General features: G+C 41.5%; 1 protein-coding gene across 2 annotated transcripts in view; it reads right to left on the bottom strand.

Annotated features, from left to right (window-relative positions):
* The window catches only part of LOC147013825 (bone morphogenetic protein receptor type-2-like), a 69702-nt gene extending 42642 nt beyond the window's left edge, over window positions 1–27060 (bottom strand). Inside the window, exon 1 of one of the 2 annotated variants that reach the window (XM_085851087.1) lies at window positions 26767–27060. In XM_085851087.1, the coding sequence (XP_085707213.1) occupies window positions 26767–26824 (58 nt within the window). In that variant the 5' untranslated portion in view covers window positions 26825–27060. The remainder of the gene's footprint in view (window positions 1–26766) is intronic. The other variant, XM_085851086.1, reaches the window with a different exon arrangement.
* Between the last annotated feature and the right edge of the window lie 576 nt (window positions 27061–27636).

Raw genomic sequence — 27636 nt, 5'->3', positions numbered from 1 at the left:
GGGTCCTGAGTTCAAGCCCTGTCGGCCGCTGAATTGATACACCAGGGGGTTGACTCAGCCTGTCATCCTTCCGAGGTCGGCGAAATGAGTACCAGTTCCAGTGTGTGTACTGGTAGAGGGGCACTGCATCAGCGACACCGTCATGCTTCAAGAAATGATAGCTACCCCGGCAGCTAAGCTGCCATACGACCACTACCAAGGATTATTTTCTCATCACATTAAAATTTGACAATTCTCTATTTCTGAACCTTATAGATTCGAAAACTGCTGGGCAATCTCCCTCAAATTATGCATACGTGCTTGGGAGAGCCAGGGTCCGGTCATGGGCACAAGGTATTTGTATGAGATGTATTTGGTATTTGGGTTTTCTCTTTCTATCTGTTTGCTCGTCTTAGCGTTGATTACCTCCACCGCCAAAGGTGAGTGGATGTTATGTTTTCACCCATCTCTGTCTGTGAACAGGATATCTCAAAGAGTGGTTACCGGATTCGGACAAAGTTTGGAGAACCAGTTGGGTGTGTGACAAGGACGAAATGATTAGATTTTTGGTGAAGATCTGGATCTGGATACCTTCAAATCTCAGTTATCAATGAAGAAAAACCTTCAAATCTCAGTTAATTAATCTTGCTAAACGAGTTGCTTTTATCAATAACTAGTCGGGATACTCAGCATTGCCCGATGCTGTTCTAATCCTGTTGGCATTTTGAAAAAATAAAACTTTAGCCTCCCCAAAGACAGACAAACATCTCTCTTATACTGTTCAGTATTATCAATGTATATCATTAACTAAAATATGCCAAGAGAGTTGAGATTCATCAGATAAAATCATATGTTGTACTAAATGAATACTAACACTCAATACATTAATTCTGAGTGTGATTTCACAAGTATCAGGAAACTTTTCAAAATGTCTGTGCTCTACCCTCAGAGGAAAATTCTACATAACTTGTACCAGCTTGACTTAAAAGTTAAATAAAGGTCATTCGATCTGATCCAACATTCTTCTTGAGAATAAATTAAGTGTTGTTAAAAGGAGTCGCAAAATTAAACGGATATGCTTGGAGGTTTTCCATTTGCTCACTGTATAAAGATTTGAGCGAGAGCCAGCACACATTGGCTAACTCTTTTTGAAAGACTATAGGATAAATAATTTCCCCAACAAGTGCTGGTAGATGGGACGCAGCCTGCTTAACATCCACTCTAAAGGAAACACACACACACACACACACACACACACACACACACGAGGGACGTTCAAAGTCCTTTTAAAATGAAATACTCATGATAGTCCAAGACACACCAACATTTGCAAAGAAAAAATATTTTCTTTGATTTACAAAAGTAATAATATTCCGATGGGTAAACGAACATACACTTGGGAACTCAAAGGCAGGAATACTACCTCAAAACTGACCGATCAGGCAAAGTACAGATCATAATAATTAAAGGAAGAACCAAAACCCAAGCAACAATGAAATCTCCAACTTTGTCACGGATACTTGTAAAGGATTGGCTTGCTTGGTAGTGAAATGGTTAAAGCCTTGTTGGGTTAAGGCCCTCACTAGTGTGCGTTCGATTCCTATGCCTGCTCGGTGGATATTTCCGCACCCTGCGACAGAGTGGAAACTTGTCGAGGATTGTTCCTTTGCCACGGAAACATTCAAGACTCGCCATGGGCGCCCCGAAGCTCTGTCAAGAGCACAGGCCTTCTCCATTTGCATAAACACTCCACTAGCTAAAAGCTGTTGCATATGTACATGAAACAGTTGTGACACAAGATACAGACAATCACTGCAAACAAACCGTTGCTACACAATTTGTCCCTTGCCAATTGTGATGTCAAACAATATAGTGTGGTTTTTGTAAAGGTCAGTGAGCACTCAGTAGTGCTGGCTGGGGACCTGGTTTGAAGCCAAGGAGCAAAAATACCAGAGGGGGGGAAAAAAAACAACAAATGGCAGGAACAAAGGCACAACAGCAGGCAGGACCGCGCAGACGCCACGTCGTCTCGCAAATCAAATGGAGCCGGTCGTTCAGCCACCCGTCTGGAGCCGGAGTCGGCGGCAGGTCACTGTGCCGGGGTCGCGGTTCCAAGACCACACTCCTGCTTGATGCCACAGCTCTTAAGAGACCCAGGATAATACACCCAAAACAACATTACAATGCGCCTACGGTTACGGAACAGCTCTCCGGGAATTGTTTTTGCCCAAAATCTTCGCACATGCAAAACAGCGATAATGTTGACTCTGTTCTATTAGTCAATCAGTGCATTATTATTTTTTTTAATGTCAAATAATCAAGTGATTCTGATCGTGGTTCACTTTATTCTATCAGTGAGTATATTATTTGAATAAATGTCAAAAGCAATAAATTAATTCCGAGGTGTAGCATGATTAGTGTTGTAAATTGACGTTTGTTATGTATAAAACTTCATAAAGAGCCGAGAAACTAACTCAAACATAACACGTTGTCTTGTTTGCTTTGTTTGAGATCCGACGCATTTGTCCGAAGTTCCAAGATATACACTTAAAAGGCAGTTTTATGTCCTCCCTGTATGGGCAGCAGGCCGGCTGTTCTCACGTACTTCCTGTGTTGGAGCGAGGGTCACAGAGGGCAGCAAACAGAACTTCCTTCAAGGTTACCTCCTCTCTATGTCACATGCAAAACTGTCTTTATGGAACACTGCTTTATCCAGCTGCGACGTGACGGAAAAAATGTGGCTCTTCAAAATTATCCTTCTTCCACCATTATCACTGTTATTCTTCCAAAAAATATTTTAAGCGCTATTATTGCAGGTGATATAATGTTGTATTATAAAAGTCAACCTAATGTTATGGATTAATATTTTGGACTTTTCAAAACCAAGCTAATGTTACATGCCAATCAATTGGCTGTGTATCAAATCCCCATGAAAATAAAATTTTAACTGTTGGTGGTGCTGTGATGGTACATGACACCTTATTAATCACTTAGTCAACCTTCCACTGGTGTGGGTTCAAATCACATATGGCCTTTCAGTGGAAATTTTCACATCCCATATACACCAATCGCACCGGTCCTTGAGGCAGAGCCCTGACCAAGTTCCAAATCCCTGTACAAGCTGAGTTTGGGTAATCAATGCCATGATTCCTCATGTAGTCAACCCATAAAACGATCATAGTATTTAACCATATATGGAAATAGGACACGTCATCATTATCAATGAAAGCACCAACATCACGTCTTCCATGTATGGTTTAATTGAAGCTAATATATATATATATATATATATATATATATATATATATATATTTATATATATATATATATATATATATATATATATATATATATATATATATATATATATATATATATATATATATATTCCGGTTAAAGATTTGCTTTTAAAAAAAATTAAAAAAATTAAAAGACAAAAGCTTTGACAAATAGAACAGCACTCGGTGGAGCGCATATCTCTGCCAGGCTGAACAGCTTACATTCGGTATCCCACTGATAGGCCTGATCTGCATCCGGACCTGAACCAAAATCCAATCGGCTTGTTCTTGTCACCGAACCAACTCGTCCACCAAGTTTTGTCGTAACCCGTCCACAACTTTTTGAGACATTTTGGCCCCATCACTCAAAGGTGAAGAATCACTTAGAACGTTCTCGTATCCGGATTCGGACCTTCACCAAAATCGAATCAATTCATCCTTGGCTGCCCACCCAACCTGCCCACCAAATTTCGTTCCGAATCCGTCCGCAACTTTTTTAGATATTGTGCTCACAGACAAACAAACAGGGGCGAAAACATAATCTCCGTCCATTTTTTTACGGGAAAGACTAATACGTTTGAGTATTGTAAGTGAAGACAAAAGTTCCGTGTTTTTAGAGAGATACTACTTAAACATGTTTTGTGTTCCCATCAAATGACTTATCTTATGAGGATAGGATTGCAGATGAAATGTGTATTGTTGATTTGTCCATTGTCATCTATGTCCTTGCAAATGTATGTAAAAGCACAGTGATGTGTCATTCTGTTTTGTCCTCCAATTGGTATATGTACAAGTTCAGCCAGATGAGACTTTAGACAATTTAAGGAAGAAATAATAAAATCACACCCCAGTTACCTTTTATCCTTCCGCACTTTCCCCACAGAAATTCCTCTTCCCCTTTCACTCGAACTTTCAGTAACGAAGTACCTGTTACTGCCCCTCAAAATAAACTCAACAGATTCTGTTTTTAAGTATCTGTATATGGCCATTTGTAAATTATGTACACATGTGGTGGAAGGATTTGGGAAAAAGAGAACTGAGAAAAGAAAGGGAGCAAGTTGGTAGGGAGAAGGAAGAAGCAGGTAGGAGGATATATTGGGAAAGGTGTGGGGGTAGAGGAGGAGGGTCTGAAGCAAGAGCTTTGAGAGTTTGTTTATAAATTCTTAATTTAAAAAAGATTAAGATTAAAGGTTATGCATTATTAAAATGAATCCTGTTAAAATGCTTATGGTCATAATAAGTCCAATTGTCTCCCATAATAAATGTTTTCCCTCCCTCTCCACATCATCAGCATTATGGTAATGCCCTCATTGAGGACAAAAATCCATCTCTTCATAAGTATATTTAAACTTTGAAGATTGTAAAATGCAGATACAAGCTGAATTTATTTCAAATAGTCTGAACAATTGTTTTCATAACATTTCGTTACCAAACCGTCTTAGACACATTCCTGCAAAAATATATCGGACCAAATACATACTTATTGCTTCATACACTTCTTTAAGACAAATCTTTTTAAAACGTTGTGGTTATCTCTGTAATACTATGAGCATTTCCCAGGATGCACATTCAAAAAATAAATTGCATGTCATGCTTGGGAAACCGAACTGGAGTCAGATTTTCCTTCCAATGCACGCTCAGCAAACAAGCTCCAGCTGTCCATGGCTCTCACGCTGCCCAGAGTATGCTCCGCTGCGTAGGAGTCGAGAAGGGCTGGCGGAGATTAACGATAGCCAGCGCTGCTACGATCATCACTATTAATGGGTTTCTGCAGTATTTCCTCTTTGATGACTTTGGCATCCCCACGACTTCAGATGTGGTGTGAAAAAAATGTCTAACCAAATAAGTTAACTTAGTCCGATGTGATAAAAAATAAATGACGTGTTTACAAGAGGATGATGGAAAATGGCTTCGATTTTTTGTTTTGGCATAAAATCTTCGTGTCAACATGAGTTTGCCAAGTCAGCTTGCCAAGTATTACACTGAAATATATCACACGCAGACTCATCGAAAGTTTCATTTTTGCAGAATGCAAGAAAGTTTGAGAAAGAGGTTTGATGCATTTATTCTTTCTTTCTAGATAATTATTGGCATTATTGAAGGATGACTGAATGAGAATGTAAGCTGAACTTGTAACTTAATTTCACTCACCAGTCACCCACTAGTCCATGTATGTATTTCACAACTCATGCAAAAAAACGATCAAAAAAAAAAATTATTACAGTTTGCAAAGTTTTCACAAAAACGCTCGAACATGTTTTAGTATGTTTGTACTGGTCATAGGTAATAATTAAATAAAAATCAGGAATAAATAATTTCACCATGCACGCCTGAAATTTAAAAAAAAAATAGGACTGTGAGTCCTGAAGATCACCTGGATCAGGAGCAACAGTCACTCCAATCCCCCACAGACCCCCGTAGACCCTGATAGTTGTTTTTTTTTTAATGCTGTGAACAAACTTTACTACATCATGGGTGATGAAGGTTGTGGTCACGTTTCATTGAAATCAGAGTACCATACTCTTGACAGAATGTCAGTGTTACCAAATAAGTTCCTGGACAAGAACTTTACCGGCCGGTTTGCTGTTGCCTTACCAGGAGTCAGTCAGGAAAGGAATTCTGAATTTGTGCAGAGTGCCGGAGATAACTTGCCAATGTTTGCGAAAGATGCCAGTTCTACTCAGATGTCCATGAATTAACTGTGGTGTAAACTCTTCTTTATTCCAAAGTCTCTTCCCTCTCTTCAGACCTTGACAAAAAATCACTGGCTGGTCAACACACTTGTTGTACGTCTTTCAATCATGAGAAATCTCAGGATCATTGGAATCTCCCACGATGAAGCTGAGTCTATGAGCCTTTCATTTTCCTATCACAGTCAGGTCTGTGGTCTCTCTATTTTCTACCGCCTCCTTTCTGGTCTTGCACCCACTGCTCTTTCCATGCTTTGCCCCCCTCGTCCCCCACCCAAGTTTCTGCAGAATGCATGTGGTCCATCATCAACCTGCTAAGCCTGGTGTTGGCGAAATGGCTAAGGTGGTTGGCTTAAGATCCTAAGGTCTTGAGTTCAAGCCCCTTTTTCATTGAATTAACACCAGATGGGTTGACAACCTGCCATCCTTCTGAGGTCAACAAAATGAGACCAGCTTACTGGTAATGGGGGCATTGCATCAGCAGCGTCCCCAGAAAATGATGCAGCCAAGCAGCCACAGGCTGGATACAAATAAATAAATAAATAAATAAATAAACCACCTTATGGTGAAACTACCTAAATCCAGGATCACTGCTGAGCACCACTCATTTGTTGCTCTCCTCCCTCCAAGTCTTGAAGACAGCTGTTAACCACCATCTCAGATCATCTCCAATCCAAACCATGATAATGTCTACCCCTGTTAACATGCCTTCCCCCACCCCAAGCCCACTCCTTCCAAATTTCCAGTTTTTCCTTCCTGAGAGTTTCCCTCTGGATCCATCTTGTCCACCCGGTGCATCCTCCCCTACCCCTCTTTCCTCCCTGCACCCATTATTTGTCCAAGTCTCTGTCTATTTTGTCCTTCAAATCTGCTGTTGGTGTTTCACCCCTCTCTCTGCAGTTAGTATCCTCCCCTCCACCCCACCCTCCATATATATATATATATATATATATATATATATATATATATATATATATATATATATATATATATATATATATATATATATATCTCTCTCTCTCTCTCTCTCTCTCTCTCTCTCTCTCTCTCTCTCTCTCTCTCTCTCTCTCTCTCTCTCTCTCTCTCTCTCTCTCTCTCTCTCTCTCTCTCTCTCTCTCTGCTGTTCCTTTTGCATCCTGATCCATTCAGTGTTCCAGCTCTAACATGAGCTTTGACTGTACAAAATGGTCTCATGAGATTACAAAGAGGAATGTGGATAACCTTTTGATTTCCGAGATGTATTTTATTCGTTTTCCTCGCTTTTCGCTCCACACACACGATATTCACATGGAGTGAAATTATTTGGATGAAACCTTTGCTTCATTTACTATTTTGTACGAACTTTCATTCTTGACTCTGCTCTGCAACCTTTTCCCTATTTGGGCAGGGATATTTTGGGTGGCACTCCCTTTTCATTGGCCATAGCATTTTCATTCCCATCCCAATTTGAGAAACTGAACAACATAAGGCATAAGATACAAGAATATGAAAAAGTCTAATTGATGTAATTCATTGTCAGATAACAAATAAGGAATAAACTATTGTTCTTGTAAGACATTATACTTGTCCTGTATTTTAAAGTTTGGCAATCTTAATAATGCTCTGAAAACAACATCGACACGAGACCTTCAATTGCCACCTTCATCAACTTGTCGATAACATCGGTTTTCGTGCAGAATTATTTCTAAACCTGTATCTCTCCAATTCAGTCTTCACACTGATCTAATGCCCCCCTTCACCCCCCCCCCCCCCAATCGACTCCATTGGACTCACTCGTTGAATTGGGTGTTTGCCTTGGCGAGAGAACACTTAGTAATGTTTATGAACCATGAGCAATCGAATGGCAGTCATAACAAAAGCAATCGGCCTTGCAATCAGCAGAACCCTATCTAATGGCTTTTCCTGTTGAGTGACATACAGCTTGTCCAAACTCTGCTGGAACTGCCAGAACAGCATTTCACACAAAACATTCCCAAAGCGCTCCGCATTCCAATTTCACTTACAATATTTAAATTTGATGACTTCAGGTTTAAAATTGTTACTCTCAACCGGACCATACGTCTGTCCTAAAGTGGTACGGGTAGCTAGATACTCCACGTATCAGTCTGGACTCTCGTGAGATGGGAATTATCAATATTTACCTCCACCACCGAAGATGGATGGCGGTTATCTTTTGATCCCTATCAGTCTGTCTGTTTGTCTCTGAGCACGATATCTCAAAAAGTTGTGGACGAGTTTTGTCAAAACTAGGTGGATGAGTTGGTTAGGTGATAAGAACAAGTCAATTCGATTTTGATTCAGCCCATCAGTGGGATACAATACGTAAGCTGTTCAGCCTGGTGGAGGTCTGCGCTCTACCGAGTGCCGCTCTAGTCACATCAGTTATACTGTTTTAGATTCTTAATTATACGAGTTGTTTTTTTCATCGACATATGAGATCATAAACCAAGGATTGCTGTATTAAGCTAAGTTGTTCAACAATCTGAGCTCTTGTCCAAAAACACAAACAATGGCTTTAAAAATCTTGTATCTCTCTGAAAAATAGGTGAAAATTGATTCTCACCAATTCTAATTCAGTAATTCAAATAGGGGGATGCATAGACTACTCTCACGATACCAGCACATATCATTGGCCTGGATTGATGTTTTTTAAAGAATTTTGAGCCATCACTTTTATTGTATTTACACATGGCAATTAAAACCTGCATCCATTTGCTGATGTTACTTTACTGTACATTCAAATTGGCAAGTGTTGACTTGAGATAGAGATCATTCTGCCTCCTGGATGTCAGCAGGAATAGCGTTTAAAATGTTATTTGCGGAGTTAGCGTTGGATTGAGGAGGTAGTTAGGTGTTTGTGGAGCGAGATATTGGAGGAAGGGGAGGGATGTTGTTGAATATGCGGGAGTAGCGGTGAACTGTGGAATCTTGTTTGAATCTCTGAGTTGGTCGGCGATTTGACATGAAATTACAGCGTGTAAAGGATCCGCCATCCTGGATTGGGAATTTTTTTAGATCCTCATGGAGGATCTCTAAGTCTAACTCAGGTTGTTGTTCTTCATCTTCTTCTTGTGGACTTTTTTGTTTTACAGCCTACAGTTTTCATCGAAACTTCCTCAAACTTGGCATATATATGTAAAAATACCTTGCACAGACAGTAACCATCTCCGATGTTGAAAATTCCTCCTAGAAAAAAAAGTTATGATGTCAAAAAATCTCCGCTAATGGAAATCGCCGAAAAAATTACCTCCGAAACTCGGCAAGCTTTTTGAATTCTGTTTGCGGGAATCGAACAGGGCATTACCAGAGATGAATTACCGCACATATGATACATCACTATAACGTCATATCAATTTTTATGATGTCATTCCTATTTTTTGACATTTTTTGTTTCACAACCCAGAGTTTTCATCGGATCTTCGTGAAACTTGCCATGTATATGCAGAAAGCCCACGCGCAGGCAGTAACCATCTCCGATTTTGGATATTCTTCCTAGAAAAAGTTGACGTTATAATATCGCCGCTGATGGAAATCGCCGATACCATTATCTCCGAAACTAGGCAAACTGTTTGAATTTTGTTTGCGGGAATCAAGCCGCACATTAGCACAGATAATTTATCGCAAACCTGATACATCACAATGACGTCATATTTGTTTTTATGACGTCATCATTAAGAGGACGAGGATCTTAGCTCATTTGAGCTTCTTTTTTTTGCGATATGGAAGTGTTGAACACTTGTGGATTTTGCAGATGCTCTTATGATCCTGAGGGCCTTGTTTTGAATTTTTTTTGCATACAAAGTCAAGGCTTGTGGAAGAGCTGGAACAAAGATTGGATTACCACACAACAGAACAAAAAGAAAAACAGAAAGAGAAGGGGTGAATGCCAACAACAGGGCCGAGCGACAAAATAGACCGAGATGGACAAACAAGGGATGGAGGTAAGAATGAGGGGTAGGGGAAGATGCAGGGGGTGGACAAGATGGATTCAGAAGCAAACTCTCAGGAAGGAAAAACTGTAAATTAGGGGTCGGAGGAGTGGGGGTGGTTTAACAGGGGTAGAAAACATCATGATTTTGGATGGGGAATGATCTGAGAAGTGGTGAATAGCTGTTTTGGCTGGAAGGTGCGGGAGGTGTATGAGGAAAAGCAGGGGTCAGTGGTTGATTCAGGCGATGTAGCTTAACCAGCAGAGCTCGATGCAAAGGTGCGAAGGGATGAGAGGTGTTGAAAGTGTAAGAAGAATAAAGCATGAGAACGAGAGAAAGTGAATAAAGGAATGAAAGGAGATGGAAAGCAGAATGAGAAAAAGAAAGAAAGAAGAATAGACAGAAAGCCGATCAGACAAAAATTTCACAAGAAGAATTCACAAGAGGTGTGAGGTGAGCCGGTGTCGTAATGCTCATTCCACTTGGGGTGTCCTCTCTGTCGTCTCTTTGCCAGCTTGGTTCTCACCTTTTATTTGGCATCTGTCCCCCTTCACTTGTGTTCAATCCCTCATTCCGCAGGAGGAGCTTACCTTCCAACAGATCCTTTCCCCTCATACCTGATTAGTGTTCCGCTACTTCGACTTCTGGTGACACCTGGTGATTGGCCCTTATAGTTCTGGCACGCTGTCTTCTTTGGGATGATCGTTTGGTCCCAGGTGTTCGCCAACTGGTCTGGGGGCGGTGGCGTATTGTGTTGAGGCCGAGGGTTAAGGAATCGCGGGCTGGGCGAGTTAGGACGTTTTAGTGGAAGTACTCGAGCTGGTGCATGTAATGAGAGAAATTAATGTGGAAAGCGTGTGGAATAGGAAAAAGTAAGTGTAGGATTTCTAACTAAGATATAACTAGCTTTACTCTGTGTATATGCTTCGTTCTCCCAGGGGGTTCACACCCGTCACAATGTAATACAACCAAAGTTATGCGTCCCCAGTGATGGGAAAAGTTTAAGTGAATCTATCAATTTAAATTATTGTTTAATGAAGCAAATTATAAATCATGGACTTTAAAAAGGTTAATTGTGTTGCACTCTTGGTTTCACTAAGAGCCAACGCTCTGAGCTACTGATACTGCCCACCATAAAATGGTGGTGCAACATCGGGTGGTGGAGGTTCAATTGCTTTAAAAGAGGAGAAAATATCCTGTTTGCAAAATAAAATTTCGCATCAACATTATTCATGCTTGTTCTCCTGTCATTTCACACGAGAATGTTGACCTTTGTCTGTGTGCGCAGCTTTCCAAACGCAGCGCAGGAATTGGCCGCTGTAAAGGGGAGACGGACGGATGGACAACACGGTTCACAATGTTAATAGAGATCGAGAATATTTGTTCTGTTTACAACCAAAACTTCCCTAAGAACTCAAGGGTTGTGATCTATTTCATGTTAAATTATATTTACCCTTGCCGAAGGAGAGGGTATTGCATTTGGGTCCATCTGTTTGTTTGTTTGTTTGTCTGTCTGTTTGTCCACACATAACTTTCGTGTTTTTCTCCGCAACTGCTTGTTAGATCGAGAAAAAATTTTCACCATAGGAGCGACAACTCATGTATAATGTTTTAATGATAGTTATGACATCATAGGTCACGTGGTGTGGAGGCCATGTTGGGAAAAGCGAAAAATATTGGACCTCTGTATCTCTGAAACTGCACCAAGGAAAAAAATTGAAATCGCACATGGCATTGAAACATTGAAACAGTCTGAAATTTTTTTGATGTCATAGGTGCCTTCGTTATGATGTCATAATTGCACATGAACAACGTTACATCCGATCAGTATGAAAAATTTTGAGGGTCATCTTGGGATAAAATGGTCCACAAAAAAAATTAAATGACGACATAAGTCACGTTATTCGGCAGCCATATTGTTTAAAAAACCCTTCAAAAATCTTCTTCTCAGAAATGGCTGAACAGATCGAGGCGAAACTTTCCAGGTATGACCGCCTGTCCATGAGGAATAAAAGGTTCACACATCTGACATCATTGGTCACATGGTTTGGCAGCCATATTGGATTTACCCTAAAACGTACAAAAAAAAATCTTCCTCTCCAGACGACTGAACAGATCGAGGGGAAATTTCACACAAATCTTCCCTAAAGGGGCTGTCACACCTTGACGATTTAGCCAGCGTATGCCGAAGTATTAAAAATTTGTCTAAAACGCTGGCACACGTCGAATACATTATGGGTAAGTTTTGTATACGTTAAGAGCACGCTGAAGCATGCTGGCACACGACGTAGTACACTGAGCTTGTCGACAAATTTTAACATGCTCAAAATTTTTTGACGTATGCCAGCGTATGACTCACACGTTTCGCATACGCCGGCCATAAGTTGTAGGCACGTTATGCGATTGTTGATACACGTCGACACACGTTACTTGTAAGTTACTCATAAGTTGAAACACGTCGAGGTAATGTTTAGCGTACCCGAAACTTATTTCTAACCTATGAGTAACGTGTTGTAGGCACGTTACGCGATCATTAACGCACGTTACTTGTAAGTTACTCATAAGTCGAAATACGTCGAGGTAATGTTTAGTGTACCCGAAACTTATTTCTAACCTATGAGTAACGTGCTTTGAACCTATGAGTAATGTATCTCCAACGCATATTGACGTATGTAGACCTATTTGACGTCTTCCGGATGACCACAGAACTTACTGAACGTGTTTCTAACTTACAGCTTCCGTATAATGGCATATTGGCAGCGTTTAGGGGAATTGGTATATAAAAATGGGGTTCACAGGAGGAACCAGTCAGTGTTCTAGACTCCATGTTGCTGTTTTTTTTTCTTTTCTTCGGCATGACGGTGATGTTGACACTTCGATTTCTAGTGTGGTTATGATTTACATTGTTGAGCGGCAACCTATGAATAGCCTATGCCTATGAATAGAACGTATGCATACGCTGCCGCGCTATGCATACGTTCGACTATCGTTGGGCATACGTTGTGAACGCCGACAACACGCTAAGCATTCGTTGGTATAAGTTATCGAAACGTTCTGTGTACGTTACTAATACGTTATGCATTTGTCCAACACGTTATGAATATGCCAAAAACTTTAAAAAACATCAATAGTTCAGCGTAGAAAAACATGAAAAAAAAGCCGAAGAAAACTTCGAAGAATGCTGCAAAGAAGTCTCCTGGTCGTGGCCGTGGACGCGGACGCAAGGAGGATCCATCATCACCCACACCCTCCCCATCACACTCACCTACTACTACTGACATGGATCTACTACTACTACTACAACTACTACTACTAATGACACACTCACCTACTACTACTACTACTGATACTGCTGACATGGACATGTCACCATGGAGTCTGAAGCACTGACGGGTTCCTCCTTTGAAGCCCATTTTTATATACCAATTCCCCTAAACGCTGCCAATATGCCATTATACGGTACCTGTAAGTTAGAAACACGTTCAGTAAGTTCTGTGGTCGTCCGGAAGACGTTAATCAAATACGTCTACATACGTCAATGTGCGTTAGAGATACGTTACACATAGATTCAAAGCATGTTACTCATAGGTTAGAAATAAGTTTCGGGTATGCTAAACATTACCTCGACGTGTTTTGACTTATGAGTAACTTACAAGTAACGTGTGTTGACGTCTGTCAACGATCGCATAACGTGCCTACAACTTATAGCCAGCGTATGCGGAACGTGTGAGTCATACGCTGGCATACGTCGAAAATTTTTAAGCATGCTTAAAATTTGTCGACGTGCTCGGCATACTACGATGTATGCCAGCGTGCTTCAGCGTGCTCTTAACGTATACAAAACTTACCCATAACGTATTCGATGTGTGCCAGCGTATTCGGCACATTTTCACACGTCGGCATAAGCTGGCTAAAACATCAAGGTGTGATAGGGCCTTGACACTTCGATGTCTAGTGCAGTTATGATTTGAATCGTCGAGCGGCAGCCTTTTAATAGGCGCCGCCATGTGATCATCGGCGATACGCTGCCGCGCGCTATGTATACGTTAGACTATTGTTGGACATACGTTGTGAATGCTGACAACATGCTAAGCATTCGTTGGTATAAGTTATCTATAAATTATCGAAACGTTCTGTGTGCGTTACTAATACGTTATGCATACATCCAACTCGTTACAAATACGCCAAAAACTTTTTTTAAAAACATCATTCGTTCAGCGTACGCCAACGTTTTACATACATTTTGATACGTTGCCATACGCTGGCTAAAACGTCAAGGTGTGACAGCCCCTTAAGGCATGGGTGTACAATTTTTGTGAGGAATAATTGATAGCTCACATGGTTTGGCAGCCATGTTGGATTTAAGAAGAATATTAAATAATGTGTTCTCGAGAACCACTTCATCAATCGAAGTGAAACTTATGTTAAATAATTATGATCTAGTGATGATATGGAATAAATGTTTTAAATTTCAACTTCATCGGACACATGGTCTGGCAGCCAGAATGATTTAATTTTTTGATCTTGGTTTTGTTTTTGTTTTTTAATGAGGTTCACTTGGCTGTGCCTGAATGGGTTTGAGGGTAGAGAAGTAGTAGCTGAAATGTGAATCCTATCCAGGTTCCTCCGGATTTCATCTTTGCTTTTTGCTTGTTCAGGTTCCTTCTGATAACTCCATTGCAGGACTGAACCTATTTGGTCTTCCATTTGATCTGAATTGAATTTATTTTAATCCCATTCTGAATTCAATTGAATAGTAATAATAAAATACGTCATGCGTCAGGGTCAGGTGTCCGATCAAAGCGAGGTTGCATCAAAGTAGGACATCTTGGTACCCGGTCATCACTGCCAGCAGCTTATAAAGTGGCAGTTCTAATTATGTCTTATTAATTATGTAACACACCAGTATACGAACGCCACACAAAACTACACAAACACCACACAAAACAAGTCTTGGTGAGGTTCTACAATCTCTGATTGCTCCTTTTCTTGTTTACACTCTTTAAGGTTCATGTAGGAGTTTGTATGTAAACTCCCATTTAATACAAAGATATAAGGATGGATGGATTGTGATATTAGTGAATGAAGAACTAGTCTTGTAGGTATAGCCTTGCATTGGCTTAGTGGTTCAAGTGGCTGGCTTGGGGTCCTGAGTTTGAACCCTGTTGGCCACTGAATTAACACCAGTTAGGGTTGACTCAGCCTGTCATTATTCTGAGGTCAGCGAAATGACCACCATTGTACTGGTAATAGGGGCACTGTATCAAAGGCATAGCTGTGTCCCTAACCAATGATGCAACCAGCACCCACAAGGCTGCATATGAAAGTGTGTAGTGTGTCTTGCAGGTGGAGACTTGTATCACTCTGCGTGGATGGACAGGTGGAGCAATGGATGGCATTAACGAGGGATTGATTGAGGTATGCTAACCACCATGGGCAGTGAGCAAAATCTGAGCTTTTTGGCTTAACTCTTAGTCGAAGCCAAGAAAGGCACTTGCTCATTTTTGCTTCAATGAAGGGTTAATGACCGAAATGTCAGTTTCTCCTTGCTTCTCATGGCAGATGGATTAGTGAACTTTCATGTTAATTGAAGGGACTTAGTTGAGAATGAACAAACCAACACAATTTTGTTGGGATTGTAACCTGGGATTCTGGAATCTCGTGATGGGATCTTCTGGTATCAGATGGGAACACCAAAAATGCCAACATGGTTGTTGTCTAAGAGATTGTGCAGTGAAAAACATTAAAGGTTTCTATGAACGAGACATAACTTCCCAAACAATACCTTGAGATATGCTTGGATTATCAGATTTACATTCTTGCTTTATCAGCTGAAGTTCGTTATTTAGATTAGCCATGGAAAATTTTTGACTCTTAAAGAGCAAAAAATAATTCCATTAGAAAGTTGGTAATTCTCCCCTTTTTGGAAAAAGTTATTGCTTTGAACTTTAAATGAAAAAATAAATAATATTAAATGATGTTAATTCATAACATCCTATATTCAACTTTTTTTAAATTGTAAATCTCGAAACATATTTCCCTTACCTAAAGTAAGAACCTTAACCTGTGAGCAATTGAATGATTTCACGACCGCATGGAACATCAGCTGGGCATCATTCTTCCTTGAGATTTCGATCCTTTCAGACCAGAACCTCTCCAAATGGAGGATCCACATCCTTGGTCACGGATCCACATCAGGAGATTACCTACATCAGTAGATCCACAACCTCAGTTGCATCCAGGCAGTCAGTCAACCCATGAATGCAACATCACTGTTCAAACTTTACTCACAAGAGAATTTAATTTTGTATCACATATTGTAGTTACAACTCCCATCACACATTCTATTATATGATAATACATGAAATCAGCAAATCTGACCTTAAATATAACATGTCCACCAACAAGCTCAACCACCCCACTCACCTCTGGATCAAACTGTTCTTCAAATATTCAAATGGTTCTTTATAAACTACTTTTTTTACATGCTTCCTTGTCTTTTATGGTACGCGCGAGCACGCATACACGCACACACACACACACGGTCCACTTCCCAGAACACACACACACTCACACACACTAGAGGTATGCACAGTCACCTCTGAGCTGTCTCGCCTGCGTTGGAATCCTGATCCATACATATATATATATATATATATATATATATATATATATATATATATATATATATATATATATATATATTATTGACTCCACAAACGTCATGCACATATACGAACTAAAACTCAAGATTGCACTTCTACGGTGGAGAGATAATATCCAGCGTCAATTTTATCTTGTTATTGTTATCTTATTCAGGCTGAGTGACTGATCTTGGATGCTGCAAACCATACTTCCTTCTCAAGCTCTTGAGGCTACTCCAACGAAGGGTTAATGACTGAAACGTCAGTTTCTCCTTGCTTCTCATGGCAGATGGATTCGTGAATTTTTACACTAATTGAAGGGACTTAGGAGACAGTGGATAAACCAACACAATTGAATTGTTGGGATTGTAACCTGGGATTCTGGTATCTTGAGATGGGATCTTCTGGTATCAGATGGGAACACCAAAAATGCCAATCTGGTTGTCCTCTAAGAGATTGTGAAGTGAAAAACATTAAAGGTTTCTATGAACTAGACATAGCTTCCCAGAACTCGATGAACTTCCCAGAACTAGATGAACTAGAACTCGATGCTCAAGTAGCCCATCTTTGAGAAGAGAACCAATCAGAGCATGGGTAGTGATGGAGATATTTCTTGACCAAAAGGAGGGATTCTTGTGGTTTTGTAAATATCCTGTTAGGTGGCTGAGCGCATTTGCCAAAAACTACACATGAAAGTCCTATACGTATTGTTCACACAAAAGCAGGTCTCAGAAGCATTTCAGAATACGGTAAAACAATTTTCTTATTTCCCCAGTCGTCAGTCGCCTTTGCTAATACTATGTCACATTGTTGAGAAAGAGTAATTCTTATCACTTAAAGCTGTTACCAAACATAGTGGAAGAGCACACTAAAACTTGAAACAAATCCTCCCAAACTGCTTGTGCTTACTTTTCCCACAATGCAAAGCAGTATTTGCTCTATGAAGGAGTTTTATTGTGATATTTTGCACCACTTCTTCTTGTGTATGGCAGCTTGGCTGCCGGGTAGCTATCATTTTGTTGGGGCGCAACGATGCCGCTGATGCTGTCCATCCCTATACCAGTACACACTGTTACTCATTTCGCCAACCTCAGAAGGATGGCAGGCTGAGTCAACCCCATCCTGGTGTTAATAAGTCTGGCGTTGGCTTAGCGGTTCGGGAGGTGGCTTGGGATCCTGGAGTCCTGAGTTCGAGCCCTGTCGGCAGCTGAATCAACACCAGGGGGTTGACTCAGCCTGCCATCTTTCCGAGGTCGTCAAAATGAGAACCAGTGTACTGGTAAAGGGGCACTGCATCAGCGGCATAGCTGTGCCCCGAACCAATGATGCAACCAGCAGCCAAAAAGGCAGCATACAATGGGAACCTGGTGTTAATGCAGAAGCCAACATAACAGGGCTCAAACCCAGGACCCTAAGATCCCAAGCCAGCTACCCTCACCACTGAGGCAACACCAGGATTTTTGCACCACTGATGGAATTCTACCGGGTGAGGACCTTCAACAAGGAATAACAAGAAGGTACTTTGACACAGGAGGAGGCTATTCGGTCCATCATGTCTGCGCTACACCAATACCAAATCAAACAAATCCGTCTCATGCCGCAGACTCAACCTCAATGGGGGTAGAGGGAGGTACCACGTATGAAAACAAATAATATTTAAACAAAAGAGATTTTATATTATGACTATAACTAGATTATTATTAATTAATTAATTATTGGAGGGGTGAAAGAGGGTGGAGGCAGACCCTTCTGCAGACATCACTGTCACCACACGTATACTACCTCCCATCCACCTGCAAGCTACCTACAAGTCCTGACAATATCCCTGTACTCCCCTCTCTCCAATGCATCCAGCTAGGTATCTAAATCCAATTTTAAACCTATCTACTCTTTCTGTTGTTGACCTTTTCAGGGAGACCATTCCATGCATTAATTACTCACTGAGTGAAAGACCCCTCCCTTACTGCCGTCTTAACTCTCCTCTTCTCCACTCGCAGGCTACGGCCCCTGGTCTAGTACTATCACTGTCTAGTCTGCTGAAAAAGTCTTCTGCATTTATTTAGTTTATACCCTTCATTATCCTGAAATATCTCAACCAAGTCAGCTCGCAATCACCTCCTTTTTAATGCATAAAGTCCTCTCTCCTTCCGTCGCTCCTCACAGCTGTCCAGCTTGCCATGGAATCAATCTAGTTACCATATGCTCAACCTATTCGATGGCAGCTATGTCCTTCCTCAAATGTTGGCAGCTATGTCCTTCCTTCCTTCCTTCCTTTAGTTGACTGACTGTACATTCCACCTTGCCATACTGCTGTCCTTCAAGGATTGGTTTGACAAGAGCAACATGCAGTATATGATGTGCAGTGTGGCTCGGCCAGACTACCGACTTAAACAAAATCGATCCACTCTGGAATTTATTGGAATTCAATCTGAGGTTCAAAGGAAACAGACTACAATCCACAACTGAACCTGCATGACTTGTTCTGAAGGAGGAATGGTGTAAATGAGATGTGATGTCTACCATTTGGTACACCAGTTTTTCTGCACGCGAATCTCTGCTCATGGAGGATGTCAATGACAAAGGTCTGCAGGTTTACAGACAATGATATGGTATGGGGGTGAAGATACACAAGGAGGAAAGGAGGAATTAACACATAAAAGAGTAACAATAGAACAGAGAAGAACAGAATGGGAAAGAATGAGCATGTATAGTAAAAATCATGTTGGTGCATGGGTAAGTGCATGGGGGGTAGTGGGGGGCAGGTATTTGAAAGACTGAAGAAAGGAAGATGACACAACAAACACAGGGAGACAATTAAAAAATTTCGAGAATGAGGGGACAAATGAATGCTGATGGGCAACCAACCGGGACTTCAGAAGGGTAAGCAGTTGAGGGTTTATTAAGGAATGCATGTGACCTGGGGTGGCTTGAGGAAGGGAGACGCAGAAGTCGGCAGGAGGAGCAAGGTCAGGTGTGAGCTTGTATAAAACAGAGAGCCCACCAACTTGCTGTCAGTGGGAGAGCAACAGCACTTGGGAATTAATCTGCCGCCTGCATTGAGGTCCAATGGTGTGGAAAACCTTGCGTTTGACTGCCTCAAGAATAGCAAGGTGGAAAACAAGAGCACCAGCCCAGAGTGGGAAGCCAAACTCCATGAAGCTCCATCTGAAAGCCTTGAACAACATACTGAGATTAATGTGGTTCATAAATGCCTTAGCTCGATGAGGAATAAACCAGTAGGCAGCTAGCATTTGATGGTGACATGATCCTTCAACAAAAGGTTATGACATCCAGTCATGCCAAGAAGTTCTCGGGACCGCACCTCTTCCATTGGTTGCCCAGATAAGTGGATTGGATAGTTTGAGTACTAATACTCGTTAGGAGACAGTGCGAATGCATGCCTGGTGTTGGCTTAATGGCTCGAGTGGTGGGCTTAGGATCCTTGGGTCCCAAGTTCAAATCCCACTCAGCCGTTGAATTAATAGCAAGTGGGGTTGACTCTGCCTATCATCCTTCCGACGTCGGAAAAAATGAGTGCCAGCTTGCTGGTCTCCTGTGTTGGGCGACCCATCCAGGAGTGGACCAATAGCCCAGGAGACTGCTTAGGCAGCACCAATGCTCTGCACAGAGTATGATTCCAATGGATGGATGGATGGATGGACAGTGTGAATGTGTTGTGTGACCTTCCTGTATTGAACTTTAGTAGCTCCAAATAGTTAAGCAGCAGCTTATCTTGTTCAGGTCCAATGAAAGGGATTCGCCAGTGGGTAGCCAACAGGAGTGATGTATGGTTGGACACAGGATGGAGTCATTGCCAAAATGGGAAAGTTGGTTTTCAAAAGAATCAGATTGAAATCGATCAACAACACTGAAGGTCCTAAGATGTTACCTTTTGAAACCCCAGCTTGAACGGAAAGATAATAGGAAAGGACACCCATCAAGAGCCAACCGCCCTTTCCGCCTAAAGTAGAAGTCGGATAACCATTTGAGCAGGGAGCCCTGAATACCAAAGGAAAAGAACATTACAATCATGGCTGAATACCAGACAGTGTCAAAAGCCCTATCTTCTTGCTTGTGGTTCAAGGTGTCCATCCACTGCTGTGTCAGACAGAGTAACATATCCAAGGTGGAACGGCCATGTCAGAAACCAAAGTAGTTGTCAGAGATGATCAAATTAGAGAAGAGACAGTGCCTGAGGTCGGCTGCAATGTGTGCTATGCTTATGATACGGTAGATACAGGTGGATGATTCCACAGGTGCCATTTTGATCGTTAATATCAGCAGTCCCCAGACAGAATGGTACAAAGGAAGTATAGCTTTACTTACCTTTGAGCTGTCTTATCTGGGTTTGATTCCCCATCAAATTATAAACATTCAGAATGGTGTTTCACAGGTACGGTGTTTCAGCACAAAGCGTGCAGTCTCTCGGATGGGCATTAACCTGGGAACTCATCAACTCGCATTAATTGCTGGACGTTACTCTTGCACAAAAATTTGGCGAGTTATTCGGTCAGCACCCTGAAGAAATTAAAAAAAATTCCTGTCCGAATCATATTCAGTCAAATATGACACCTGGTCAGCCAGTTCATGAAAGACTGGCGAATCTACAGCCTCAGCAAAGCGCACAAGGTGGGAGTAATTTAAGCTTCTCAAGAAGTAGTTGTAGTTGTCTGGCTTTAACTTTGAAATAATCAAGAGTGGAATGTGAAATCTGTGTATTGGTTTTGGCAAACAACTAAAAATATTTCTAAAAACAGAATTTCATAAAGAACTTCACTCGTCGTGCCGACCCCACCGCTTCGCTGATGTGTTTAATTAAAAAACAATACTGTATGTTTCATTTCACAAACATATTGCATGTCGATCATTGAATGTCAGTGAGGATGTAAAATGAAATGAAACATGTGAAAAAAAGGATCTTCTATAACACGTGGTTGTCGTTGGTGTAACTGTTGCCATGGCTGTGGTTGTTGGCGTTTGTGTCTTCCTTCCATGTACTATTATAAACTTTTCTCTTGCTTTGAGAAGTATTGCCATATATAATTTTGTGTAATCCTTCCGTGTCTGTCACGCTTCATTCTCAAGGGTTCCTGCTGTCATATTGTTGGAACCGCTACATTAAAGCCCCACTTCTTCCTTTTTCCTCCTGGAAAGACAGGCTTTGAAAACAGTCGTTTTTGTGAATAAACCGATATGAATTTCTGTTCCAAGTAAATAGATTACTATCTTTCAAAACCAAGTATGGTAAATCGATTATTAGCTTTTGAGGCAACCATTTTTTTTATTCTACGACAACAGGAACCTTTCAGAATCAAGCATCACACACACGCACGCACGCGCACACACATGCACGCTTCTTTTAGTAATAGATGCCTTCTGTGCTGCTATGAAATGTGATACCCTCAACAAATCCTTTGATGCAAAACGTATGCACTTTGTGATGCAAAATTACAACAGAATTTCGAGATTTTAAGAAAGAACTTAGTTGAGTGGGGTATACCCCAGTTGGCCCCTGGTTATAGAGGCCATTTTGGAAATAATGGCTGAACTGACTAGCTCATCATAGTTGGTTAGGTCTATTAGATAAAGGAACTGCATTTCTTTTTACAGGTTATTAACACAAGAATATGAGTGGGTTGGCAAAGTTTTCTTCCTTGAGTACAGATACGAGACATGTGGCTTAAAGATCCAGATTTCCGGTGAAGGAGGTTATGTTTTCACCCCTTTTCTGTCTGTTTGTTTTTCTGTTCATGTGCAGGATATCTCAAAAAGTTGTGTACGGATTTGGACGAAATTTTGTGGAGAGCTTGGGTATTTGCCAAGGATGAACTGATTAGATTTTGGTGAATATCCGAGATTTTAAAAAAAGTGATTCTTCACCATTGAGCGATTGGGCTAAAACGATATATAGCACGATATTTCAAAAAGTTAGACGGATTCGGACGAAACTTGGTGGATGAGTTGGTTAGGTGACAAGAACAAGCTCATTAAATTTTAGTTCATCTCCGAATCCAGATCCGGCCTATCAGTGGGATACAAAACGTAAACTAATCAGCCTGGTGGAGGTATGTGCTTACCGAGTGCCCTTCTCGACACACCTGTCTTTGAAAATATTTTGCTAGGTGGGTTAGGGATACCTTTCTAAGGTTTGTTGTTGTCTTCGTGTTTGCTTACAAATTGGATTCGATCGTCTGTTGCACTTTTCACGTATTCAGCCAAACCTACAGTTGTCATTCTGTGCACTTGGTTAAACTCCATCTTGTCGCTACCTCCTTCTCATCCCGGTAGGTAAATTCTCAAGATGCATCGATTTTAGCTCAGCTGGAATTGGAATTCCAAGTGTTGTTTTCATGCACCGTCCGTCCATCAGTCCATCTCCAATTTCGACTTCTCTGGCAAAACCGCTGTGCCGATGTGGCTGAAATTTGGCAGCAACGTTCCACTCCTGATTATTAACAGGGATTGCAAAACTCGTTCCGGTCACATGATTTTAATTAGGTCAAAATGGCAGATTGGTAAATTCCTTCAAAAATCTTCTTCTCCAGACCCACCAATCAGAATGCTACCAAATTTGTGTTGCAACATTAAGAGGGTCCCGATGTTAAATTGCGGGATGCCAATCACATGACTAGAAGTGTGTCAAAATGGCTGACTTAGTCAATTTTGGGGAAAATCGCATAAATTCCTTCAAAAATCATCTTCTCCAGACCCACCAGTCAGAATGCTACCAAATTTCGGTTACAACATCAGGCTCGGAGCCAGATAAGCTACAGGTCCGGTGGTCATATTTTTGTAAAACATTTTGTGGATGGTGAAGGGTTGTCTTGTTTTGATATCCAGTTTATCGATTTCTAATTGTGGCCAGTGTATTATTCCACAGCTGTGCTGGAATACTGGTATTGTGAGTTGGTTTATGGCTTTGATTTTGTTTCTTGGAGAAATATATGTTTAGAGTATCAGGCTCGTTCTACACAGGTATTCTTTGACAATTGTTTTGTGCATTTGTTTGTGACATATTTGGTGGCCCTCTTCTACTCCGAGGTATTTGTACAATGCTTCGTTGTCCAGCTCCTGTATTGTTGTATTTGTGTCAATTTTTATGTTGTCCATTTTTGTTAGTCTACCTTGTATGAATGTGCACTTAGCACGCACACTTATCTAGGCCAAATTCCATTTGAATGTCGTCAGAGTACCGTTTCACCGATTTGAATTGTTCTGCCAATTATTCGTCGTTTGGTGCAAAGACTTTGAAATGATCCATGTAGAGTAGATGTGTCACCTTTATTGTCTCTTTGGACATTCTCTTATTTGTTGTCGGGATATATCCATGTACTTGCTCATCGATGAGGTTGCTTCAGGTCCATCGATGAGGTCCAGGGCTATGCAAAATAGGAGGGGTGAAAGGCTGTCTCTCTAGAAGATCCCTTGACGTATCTTCACCCCTGGTATTTTGATCTTTCCTTCCGGGCACCCTAATATCATTGTGGTTTTCCAAAGCTCCATTCCTTTCTCTGTCAGTTTCATTATTTGAGGGTTGATCTTGTACAATTGCATGCATTTTATTATCCATGAACGTGTGTGTGTGTGTGTGTGTGTGTGTGTATGTGTGTGTGTGTGTGTGTGTGTGTGTGTGTGTGTGTGTGTGTGTGTGTGTGTGTGTGTGTGTGTGTGTGTGTGTGTGTGTGTGTGTGTGTATGCGCGCACACACGTCAGCTCCACTGCGAGCCTTAGATCTTGTTTAAAAAACATAGGACCACTGGACTTGTAGCTTATCTGGGCCCTGGCCTAATGTTGTAACCCAAATTTGGTAGCATTCTGACTGATGGGTCTGGAGAAGAAGATTTTTGAATAAATTTGCATGACCACCATTTTGACCTACTTAAAGTCAAGTGACCGGAACGAGCTTTGCAGTCCCGGTTACCAGTCAGGAGCGGAACGTTGCTGCCAAATTTCAGCCGAATCGGCCTGGGGGTTTGGCCAGAGAGATCAAATTGGAGATAGACGGACGGATGGATGGTGCATGATGACAATACCTTATCTGGAATTCCGATTCCAGAGAAGCTAAAAAGTACGCTGATGTCTACAAATGTCTCAATCACGATTCTGGTTTACAAAAAAGCTCCATTGGGAGCCTTGTATCTATCGCTTTGTAAACAGCAGGTTAGTATGTAAAAGTTTTGCTCCATTTCCAGACATTGTATTCATCATATCACAATCAAAGCACTTGCCAATGATATGTGTGAAATTTACACATTTTATAAAACAAACATTCTCAACACATCAAGATTTGTTTTTCCATTTGAAATGCTCTATGGAGTAGTTTTCATTTAAACCCATTTATATTTTGTTCTTATTTCAGGATAAAGTCACATTTCATTAAACAAGTATATATTTTTTTCTATCTAAATAACACTGATTTTTCAGAACATTAAGTAATGAGAAACAGAACACCAACTTAAACCAACAAAAAAGTGTTGATTATAAATTGTTGGGGGGGGGGGGGAGACAAACCGTTTATCTTTGGAAAATAAGGATGATCAAAAAAAAGTTGTTTTCGGGAATATATTATTTTGTGTGTTGGGTGGATCAAGGGTGGGTTAACAGGATGGCCAAGAGGTAAGAACACTTCCCTCTAAGCTGTGTAGCCTGGGTTTAAATCCCAACACAGCTATAAACTGTCATCCTGGTGTTTCATGGGCAGGGTGATTCTTCAATGTGTGTGCCGTCTCTCGGATGGATGTTAAGCGGGCGTCCCGTTTGCCGGTATAAGTTGGTGGGACGTTTAGTTCGTGGAAGATCCAAAGGTGTCTTTCACGAAGACTAGGCGAGCTACCTCCAGCACCGTGAACACATTACAAATTACTGCTCAACCTACTTTGTCGAATGTCACGCTGGGCCGACCGGTTTGTGAAAGACCGAAGCCAAACACTTTCCCTGGCCGACCCGACGAGATGGTGCAGGAAATAAGTCCTTTAAAGAAAGAAAGAAAGAAAGAAAGAAGTGGATCATGGATGTAATCTTGGGTAATGAGACGTTGACAGACGTACAGTTGGCCTCTCTCCCAGGACAGGTTGGAATAAACAAAAAGGGACGGAAAGACAAGCATCGTGACCCCAAACTCCCACATTTCATAAAAGGAAGGATATACACCCTGTGGCTCACATCAAACCAATTTGAATGGTGTCCAGAAGAAACAACAAACAGTTGCAGTTGAGATGAGCGATGCAGCAATGTTAAACATGCCAGTGCTTGCCTGCCTGTGTAACTTTTCGACACGACCACGTAAATACATAAATGGAGAAGAAGAAACGAATTTGGAGCTGGTTTGGTACAAAAATTAATTGAAGGTTAAATTTACAAACTTATAACAATTTTGACTGTTGTGTTGTTTTATGTCGAACAAGCGGGGGTACCCAGCGTTGCCTGATGCTGTTCTCATCCTGTTGGCATTTTGAATAAATCAAATTTTGTTTTTCTTATATTTTTGTGGGGGGGGGGGGCTAAAACACTAATCTACACCCACTAAGGAATGGGGTTGGGGGTCATTTAGTAATACCTTTCAAGTAGATACAAAGGCTAAAGCACAATAGAGTGATTAAAAAAAAAAACAAATCCCCGAAAATCCAACTTTGAATTTTTTTTGCCTCAAACACTTTCCAGCACTCACTGATGAACCTCTGAAAGTTTGACGAAGATCTGTTCAGCTATGTCTGATAAAATTGACGACGCGTGCACGCACGCACGCACGCAGACACACACGCAGCTCTCTTATAATATTGATGATTTGCCTCGTTTCGTGTTTTGGACTGAATTCGGTTGAAATCTCTTATACTGACTGCGTTGACTCGTCCATTCGTCTCCGAATTGTAATCATGTTCATCGTATCATGATCTTCTGACGTCATTGTCCTACATGTGACGTCTGCAAGGCTCATTCATGAGCTTGAAACGCAATTTGGAAGATGGAGTAAAAGAGGCGAATGCATTTTTTTGGAACCTCATGCAACAAATCCAGGACACTTTTTCCCGGCCTGGTGTCTGGTGAAACGGGCACAATGCCTCCTGTTGGCACAATTATTGTAAGTGACGGTGAATGCCACGCGGTGAGACAGGGATCGAGATGGTCACGTGACTTTGCAAAAAGGAATTTACATCGACACGACATTTCGATGAGCAGACTCATCAAGTCCTCCGCTGTTAATGAAGAGAGGGATATCAAAAGCAGGGTGATCGAGCAATGGACCTACCTGCCGCGACCATCACCAAAAGAACGAGCAAAGCCACGTGGCCTCCACGTGACTCCATCGAGGCGACAGTCAGCAGCAACAGAAAGTCTCCGCGATGCCTCCAAAACTCCAACGGCCCTCTTGTACTGCCCGAATCGGGGCCTCCGGAAAAGCGAGAGCGTTTATAGAGCCGCCCAGTACGAGCGCGTCGTGTCGGTGTCGGTGTCGAGCCGGGCGGTTCCGCCGCCCTTTTCCTGCCACCTGCAGAGACCGCGCCAAGGCGGGATCGCTCGTCGAGGGTGGGGAGGGGTCAGGAGGATGTGCGTTCGGCAAGTTTCTCGGTCCATGAAAAACAGCCCGTTCGTGTAACTTGAAAAAACTTCCACGCAAACGAAAGTTGATGCGCTCCAGCGTTCGGTGCCAGCAGGAGGCGCCGCATCGCGGAGCAGCGCTCATCGTGGGAGACGTTAAGTGGGCTATCTCGTGTGCTCGCAGCATCGAACTCGCTTCGGGACGTTAATAAACGCAAGATTCATGGTTATATGACGTCGGCTGACAAATGTAAACTATTTCATCATGACGTGTTTCTGATATCATGATATGTCGTAACGAATCGAGCCGTCATGCCATATGTCGGCTCAACTCCATCCATCGGGATGAATGGGATGATGCATTGATTCTGTCACGTAGGAATGGGAAAGGATGGATTACAAAGCCATTTATATACTGCACATTATAACCATTCACAAGAACCAAGACACTCTTCTCAGTTAATTCACCCCTTCCCATGCTCATTAAATAGGTATTTAAATTAAACAATTTTAGTAATCAGGTGTTTTGTCATTCTTACTATTAAATAGGTAAACCGATGGAATTCGAACCTGCAGCTCT

The sequence above is a fragment of the Eptatretus burgeri genome, chromosome 13 (assembly GCF_056783735.1).
Source record: "Eptatretus burgeri isolate ZD-2024b chromosome 13, Ebu_testis_v1, whole genome shotgun sequence".
NCBI classification, from domain to species: Eukaryota; Metazoa; Chordata; class Myxini; order Myxiniformes; family Myxinidae; genus Eptatretus; species Eptatretus burgeri.
Note: the sequence above shows the minus strand (reverse complement) of the source record. Positions and strands in the feature narration are given on the sequence as shown.